The sequence below is a fragment of the Elephantulus edwardii genome, unplaced genomic scaffold, assembly GCF_000299155.1.
Source record: "Elephantulus edwardii isolate Elephantulus edwardi_28Jun2011 unplaced genomic scaffold, EleEdw1.0 scaffold00184, whole genome shotgun sequence".
NCBI lineage: Eukaryota > Metazoa > Chordata > Mammalia > Macroscelidea > Macroscelididae > Elephantulus > Elephantulus edwardii.
Window position 1 is genome coordinate 1,173,616 of NW_006399934.1, and position 8,713 is coordinate 1,182,328.

General features: G+C 39.0%; 1 protein-coding gene across 1 annotated transcript in view; it reads right to left on the reverse strand.

Moving 5' to 3' along the window:
• Positions 1-5,235, reverse strand: part of LOC102857195 (butyrophilin-like protein 1-like) — a 20,428-nt gene extending 15,193 nt beyond the window's left edge. Inside the window, exon 1 of the mRNA XM_006896256.1 lies at positions 5,181-5,235. Coding sequence (XP_006896318.1) covers positions 5,181-5,235 — 55 coding nt within the window. The remainder of the gene's footprint in view (positions 1-5,180) is intronic.
• Positions 5,236-8,713: the final 3,478 nt, after the last annotated feature.

Here is an 8,713-nt window from a genome sequence, read left to right on the forward strand (position 1 = left end):
CCTTGCTATTGTGAACAAAGGCGCAATAAACATGGGTGTGCATATATCTGCTTGGCTGGCAGTTATGGTCTCTTTAGGGTATATTCCCAGTAGTGGAATTGCTGGGTCAAATAGTATCTCTATTTGCAACTTTTTGAGAAAGCGCCATACAGCCTTCCACAGTGGTTGCACCATTTTACACTCCCACCAACAATGAATAAGGGTTCCAGTCTCTCCACAACCTCGCCGGCATTTGTTGCTAGCTGTTCTGTTAAATTTTGCTATTCTTACTGGGGTGAGATGATATCTCATAGTTATCTTGATTTGCATCTCTCTCAGGGCTAAGGATTTTGAACATTTCTTCATGTGCTTGTTGGCCATCTGAATGTCTTCTTTGGTGAAGTGTCTGTTCATATCCTGTGCCCATTTTTCTATTGGATTATTTACCCTCATCTTGTTGTGGTGCTCGTATTTTATAAATTCTATATATAAGGGGGGACATTTTTTTAAGTGATACAGCACCCTTCTGTCAATATGTTGTACTGAGGTAACCAGGGGTTGTCATGATGTTGAACTTTGTGCCACTGGGGTGTCAAATGGCATAATAGTTACCCATGGTGGACAGTGTTTTGTGGAGCTCCCAGTTTAGGACAGGTTTGGAAGCAGGAGTGGCATCCACTTCCTAAACAACAAGCCTCTGCAAACTCTATGAACTTTGAGAAACAATGATAGGTATAAAAGGGCTTCAAGTCTTTTTTGTTCGTAGGCTTGCTATGAGTTGTGCTTGACTTGATGGCAATCAACAACGACAACAACAAGTCAAGTCATGAGAGTTTCTATTTCTTCATATGTATGTAAAAGTTTGGCAGTAAATAAGAAAGACAATAATAATTGAGGACTTTTAGCAGCAGCATTTGTAAGGAATGTGTAATGTACCATAGATGTCCCAAACAACAAACATAGCTTCCTTGGAAGAAGTACAGCTGGAGTGTTCCTTAGAAATAAGTATAAGGAGACTTCATCTCTCATATTTTGAGGGGCTAGTCCCTGAAAAAAACATTATGCTTAAATAAGTGTAGGATCGGTGAAAGAGAAGAAGACCTGCAATGAGGTACATTGACACAAGTCTGTAACAATGAGCTTTAGCGTAGAAGATATTGTGAGGATGGTGCAGGGTTGGACAGTTTCATTCAATGACACTCTAAGCTTATGTCCAAGAAACTTGAAACCCACAACAGAACTTACACCCATACAACTGATGATAATTGTCATATTCTCAATAACAATAAATAGAAACAATTTAAATATTTACCAACTGATGAAGAATAAATAGTATGGCTACTTACAGTTAATAGGACATTATTTAGCCACTAAGAGAAGTAAAATCCTAATACATGGTTGAGATTAAGAGTACGCTGAGCAGATAATCTCATTTATGTGAAGTAAGAATAATACAGAAATTGAGGGAGAACAAAGATTATTAGTAATTACCTGAGTCAAGAATGATAGGAAAGAAGAATTCATTATTAAGGAAGCATTGAATTTGTTTATGGTAATGGAAAATTTAATCACAGTTATGGGTGAATGTTCAACATCTACAACATGAATGATATGATTGACATCATTGCATTATGAACCTGATTAAACAAATGTTGACTTGGAAAATAATGTGTTGCACATACATTTTACAATAATAAAAAAGAATTCCATGAAGAAGGGCAAGGGGAGAAATGTGCATTTCTAAAATGTTCAATGAAGCTTTGGTGGCTGAATGGTAGATTCCCCTTTTACCATTCTGGAAAATCATGTGTAGGATTTCTATGAGTTACTGGACCAGCCTACAGCAAGAACAAAAGCACAGATTCTGGTATGCTTGGCCAGGAGTGAAACTTTGAGATCATCTGCTCCATATTTTAGGACAAGACTGAAAATAAATCAACTTTTGGGGGAGAAAAAAGGTGACCAGAGCCCACTGTTATGAATTAGAACTCTTAAGCATTCAACCACATCATAGAAATTCCCTGCTCCTAATCCTAACTTCTGTTATGTGTGCCACATTTTCTCCTCCTCTGTTCTCCTTAGTTGCAGTCATTGTTAAATGCCATAGACTCAAATAGTCTCTTAGCAATCATATGAACAACAGATATGAAACCTATCCTATCCTGTACCAGGTGCATCACCTCTAACACCCTTGAGCCTATTGTTGCAGTCACTGAATTAATTTTTCTCATTGACAGTCTTCCTCTGTAAGTATAACACTTTCCATGGAATAGTCTTTCCTAGCAACATGTCTAAATATGTGAGACAAAGTTTTGCTGCCCTAGGCTCTAAGAAACATTCTGGCTGCACTTTTTCCAAGACATATCTGGTTGGGGGACTTTTGGCAGTCCCTGGGATATTCAGTGATCTTCTCCAACACGTTATCCTTGATAACAGCTATGAAGTCTATTACAGATCATGAGTACTCCGTGAGTTACACAGTAAAACTGACCTGTAATCTTTAGGGAAGGAGATCACCAGAGATTCTGCAGTATTGCTGGATGGGTTAAAACTATCAATCTTTAGTTAAGCAGCCAAACTCAAACCATATTTGGCACTTCATTTATTCCACTAAATTGTATGCTCCACTTAAAACCCAGAGTCAAGTACTGTTTCTGGTTTTTAAACTATTCTCATTACTGTTATCCCACAATGCTCAATCATTCTTCCTTAAGAAGAATCATTCTTTGTAAGCACATCAGTCTTCTGAGGACTAGCAGATATACCACAACATTGTTTTTCTTTCTATAGCATGAGCCTAGTTTATCCTAAATACCATTTTCTTGAGTCCTCTATTGTTCCCTGTGGCCTGAAACACCAATGTCTCCTACCTGGAAAATTATACACACTCATCTCCCCTATTACTGTCACCCCAGCTTCAATGTCTATTTTTCACACAGTAGCCATAGTGAACCTTTAACTTATGAATCAAATCATGACTCTTCTTTGGAACAGCACTCCATTTTCCTCCAGTGACCCACAGGCCTATGACATCGACCCCCATGGCCATTCTGACCTCAACTCCTGCATCCCTCCCCCTAAGTCCTTAAATTCCAATATTACCCTTTGAGTCTTGAGCCTACTTCCCACACTGCCACTTTTGCATGGACCAATCCAGCCTCTGAGAACATTCCCCCCCAAAAAATTCTTATCCTCTCTTCCTTACTCCCTCCAAATCTTAGTTCATATCTTTCTCCCTTAAACACTCTGTTGAATGCTGCTGCCTTTCCACACCCCACTTTCCATTGCAACCTCCTCCTAGTGCTGCTCATGCCTGCTCTACATCATTGTGCCTCAGCACGTCTTCTATAGCAGGCTATATTGTTTTGCTTTGCTGGTTTGTTGTGTTTAATATTCACTGCCTAGTGCTAGAATGTAACCTCTAGAAGACAGGTAATCTGTCCAGTTCTTAGAATAGTGTCTTAAATATCATGGACTCTATAAATATTTAGAGAATGAATAAATTAGTGGAGATGTGCTTGTTCAAACACTAACAAAAACTTGACATAGAACCAATAACACCCATGTCTTTTCCATGTGTTAGAGTAGATTTGTGCTCCTAGGGTTTCAATAGCTATTCATCATGTAGATCACCAGTTCTGAACAGTAGAGTGAAGAGGATAAACCAAAACATGTTACAAAAGATATTTTCACCTTTTGTTATATTTAGTTTCTAAACTATCAAAGCTAAAAAAAAAAAAAAACTATCAAAGCTGTGTTTTCATGGGACCGTTATTATGAATTCTTTACCATCATTTCATGGTTTGGTGAATTTTTTTAATAATTTAATCACAGTAGTAGAAGCACAATAATCTCTCTTTACTGGGGCTCCCATGCTCTCCATCAATCCTGATGGAGAGAATCAGCACTTTGCCTGTGGCTTCCACACAAAAGAGGGAGATGTAGACAGAGGTTTTGGATCACTCACCTGGGGACCCACATGGCAGCAGCTGAAGGAGGAGCAGCAGAGAGGTGAGATAGCAAAGAGCAGAGTAGCTGGGGTTTCCTCCCATTTCCTCGGAGCTAGGAGAGACACAGGACAAGAGTCAAGGGTGACCATCAGATGGCAAGCAGCTCACCCACAGCTCATCCTCAGAGGGAACAGAGGATGTTCTACTTTCTTGTCTTGCTAACAGGATGTCTAGCCACACTTATACAAACAAAAACCTAAGCCTGTCTTCTCCCAGCTGTTCTAAGAAGAGTCTTAGATGTCAGACAAGGTTTAGGAAGAACCTGAGAAGAAGGTGCACTTCCATTCTCACTTTGCTATGTGTCCACTGCAGCCTCACTGCCCAGACACCAGTTCTTCCTTTCTTCCTGTGACACTGAAAAAGATCCTCATTCCATCTCCAGGATTTACACAGCCCATCACTCAGCCTAGTTCAGATGACCCTAATGTTGCCCCTCAGTGACACTAGACAGAGTAGCTCCTACTGCTCCTTATTCTTTCTTCCCAAGATCTCACCAAGTGTCAGAAAGAGTAGATAAACTCAGAAGATTGTGACTCCACCCACAGATCCCCTGACATGTTAAGACTGTTTAGTTCACCTACATTTCAACCCATCGCAGCCCTTTCTATTATGAAACCAAGAATGAATCCTGCGCGAGCCTATGCTCCTTAATTCTCTCTTGTGGTTAATTCATCTCCTCATCCTTGAGAAAAGATTTCTGACTGAAAACAAAGGACTCTGGTTGGAAACAGAACAGGAGAAAAGAAAAAAGAGCTGTAGTAAGAGAAAAGACATCCCCCCTCAAAAAAAAAAAAAGAAAAAGAAAAATTAAACCACCCACCACAAAGCAATTGTGGATGGGAAAGAGGTCCATCATATAGCAGAGCAAGCACAAACTCTAGAGTTCAAATGCTGGGCTCTCCTGACATGGTTTATCATCTGCAATATGTGGATTGAGACAGAGTCTCATCCTGTAGTTTTAATGAGAATTACATGTAATGCAACTAGAACCTGGTACTAATAAGTACAAAAACACAATCTCTGATTATCCTTAGTCTTCTTAGAGCCAGACCATTACCTAGCCCACATATTCACTCCCTCTGTGTGTGTATCTCTCTGCCTTTCTCACTGTGTCTTTCTCTGTCTCTCTTGCTCTTGCTTCTTCTCCCTGGTTCCTCAAAAGGCCCTCAAGTGTCTGCACAGAAAACTCACCTGCTTCACTTTGGAAAACTGTGACTTCTTGAAGTGTCTCTAAACTCAGCAACATGAGACGTTCAAAGCCACAGGGACCCCAGTAGACTCCAAATCTCTCCTCAATTTTCCCGTGGAGTAAGCTGCTCAGCGAGCTCAATTTCCAATTCAAGATCAATCGCTGTATTCCTAGATTCCCCCATCAGAGGCAGGTGGTTCCTAGAAGATCCATGAAAGTAGGGTTGGACCTGGTTGCAGAGATATGTACAGAGTCTCTTACCCTGGAGACCCTGCCAATTGCTCACAACCAGAGTGGTCACCTGTTCTCTGGTACTGCTTCATTTGAAAATGAAACTTTGGGGGAAGGAGCCACTTGCCCTCTGGAACTTGCTCTTTGTTACCAAGAAAAAAACAAGATTAGATAAGAGCAACAGAAAGGAAAGAGAGAACACACAGAGACATAGAATCAGGTGCAATTTTTCAGCACCTACTGGTTGCCTCCTTCCTTTGAGAAGCAAGGATTGTATGTGGGCAGAGTCAAGATTAATAGCATGCAGTTATTTGCAATGGTTACCAGTTCCTAAATGGTTTAAACAAACAAAAAAAGAAGGTAAGTTTCAACAACTAACAGAAAGGTTGGCTGTTTGAAATCACCTATCGTTATCCAGAAGGCAGGTCTAGTAGCTTGCATTCAAAAGGTCACAGCCTTGAAAACACTATGAACCTTACTTTCCCTTTCACATTAACTCAGTACAAATCACAATCAACTTGAAGGAAACTGAAAGCTTTGTTGATGTGTGTATAGTCTGGATCTACAGGCTTTGAACACAAAATATTTCTGTTGACAATTGAGAAATGGAAACCCCAAGTAATATTGCTTTCCTTTTTCATGACCCACAGATGATCCTGGACCTCCCCAGAATCTCACAACCAAGGAGCTGACAATGAATTAACATTGACAACTCCCAGGACCTGCTTCAGGTGTACAGCCCTACCTTTCTTAATAAACAGTATGCTATGGATAGGTAATATTAACACACTATTATCATACATTTCATGTATTAGTCTCCCTCATTGTTGTAGATTTGGAATGGACTTATAATTGATCTTGATATTTCCAAAGCTATAAATCACACAGGAAGAGATTTTCCATGTCCTTCTGAGGAACTAATGGTGTTGGGTTTTTTTCCCCTGGTTTTTGAGGTGAGTTTTTTAATGGTTTCTGTCTAACTTTATTTCTTCTTTCTAAAACACAAGATATAAAGCTAAATGTATGTATCAATGAATATGTAGGTTTTCCCCCACAAATTCAATATATGAATGTCCTTCCATTGCCTTATTGCTAGCTAAGTCTGTATATTATGTTATACATACAGGCATCCCTCATTGTTGCTCATGATAGCACAGAACTTTTTGGGTTTTTTAATTGATATTTTAATGAAAATTTATAAAGAACTTGGGTTTCCAATCATTCATTGTTACACATTTTCCTCCTTTCCTCTCCTCTCCCCAAAATCACTTTTTTCTTGGGGGAAAAAAAGTTCTTTCACTGTTATACAATATGTCCCTCCCTGCCCCCTTTGCCCTGACCACTTTGCTATGCAGTTCTTATTCTGGGCTCTTGTCATGCAAATAACACCTAATCATATAATCCTTTTATACAGTTCTCTCCCTTATCTGTTTCAATGCCACGAACATTATCCCCTCTTTTCTTAGTTTCCTCCCTCTCTCCCAGCCCTCATGTCAGTACTGTTTTATAATAGTGGCATTATGTCTTTTTGTGACTGAGATATTTCAATCAGTATAATGTCCTCCAGGGTCACTCATTTTGTATAATAATTCATGAGTTCCTTCCTTTTCAATGCAGCATTGTATTCCATTGTGTGAATATACCACAGCTTCTCTATCCATTTATTTGTTGATTGGCACTTGGGTTGTCTCCAACTCTTTGCTATTGTGAACAAAGCTGCAAAAAAAACATGAATGTGCATATATCTACTTGGGGGGGGGGGCAATTACAGTTTCTTTAGGGTATATTCCCAGTAGTGGAATTGCTGGGTCAAATGGCGTTTTGATTTGCAACTTTTTGAGAAAGCGCCATACAGCCTTCCATAGTGGTTGCACCATTTTACACTCCCACCAACAGTGAATAAGCGTTCCAGTTTCTCCACAACCTCGTCAGCATTTGTTGTTTGCTGTTCTGTTAAATTTTGCTATTCTTAATGGGGTGAGATGATATCTCATAGTTGTTTTGATTTGCATCTCTCTTAGAACTAGGTATTTTGAGCGTTTCTTCATGTGTTTGTGTGCCATCTGAATGTCTTCTTTGGAGAAGTGTCTGTTCGTATTCTGTACCCATTTTTCAAATGGGTTGTTTACCTTTATCTTGTAGTGGTGCTGCAGTACTCTATAAATTATAGATATAAGCCCCTTATCTGATATGTCATTACCAAATATTTTTCCCCAGTGTGTGGCTTCCCTTTTACTCTGTTAGAGAAGATTTTAGATATGCTTAGGGATTTGATTTTTAGAAGCTCTCATTCATCTATTTTTCAGGATACTTGGAAGACTATTTAACTTGTAGATGAGGGCTTCTAGGGTTCTTCCAAGCTTTTCTCTAATAAAGTTTATAGTCCTCAGTTTTAGTCCTATGTCCATGATCAACTTTGAGTTGGTTTTTGTGTATGGAGTGAGGTGTGTGTGGATCTTGCTTGAGTTTTTGGCAGATAATCTTCCAATTTTGCCAATACCATTTGTTTAAAAGGCTGTTGTTTCCCCAGATAAATGATTACATATCCTTGTCAAAAATCAGTTGACCATAGGTAGATGAGCTGATTTCTGGATTCTCAATTCTATTCCATTGATCGATGTGTCTGTCACTGTACCAGTACCATGCTGTCTTGACCACCATGGCAATGTAGTAGGATTTAAAATCAGGGAGTGAGATGTCTCCTACCTTGTTTCTCTTTTTAAGGAGTGCTTTGCTTATTTGGGGCCTCTTTCCATTTCAAATGAAATTGGAGATTACCTTTTCCATGTTGTTGAAGAATGGAATTGGTATTTGGATTGAGATTGCATTGAACGTGTAGATTGCCATTGGTAGTATTGTCATTTTCACAATATTGAGTCTTCCCACCCATGAGCAACGTATATTCTTCCCTTTATCCAGGTCTCTTTTTGTTTCTTGTAGTAATGTTTTGTAATTTTCTTTGACTAGATCCTTTGTGCTTCTGGTTAGATTTACTCTCAAGTATTTAATCTTGTGATCGGCTGTTGTGAAGAGTATTGTTTTTCTTAGCTCCAGTTCTATATTCTCTTTGTCACTGTAAAGATATCCAATTGATTTTTTTCTTTTCATTATTAAATTTTATTAATTTTAATGAACATTTACAGAGATTTTGGGTTTTCATTTATTCATCGTTATACTATTTTCTCTACCCTCCTCCCCAGTTCCTTCTTTTTTTATCCCCCCTTGAAAGTCTGTTTTAATTGTCCAATTGCCAAAGTGCTTGTCAAAGCCAATTCTGATTAATCTCCTTTGTCAGTATGTCCTT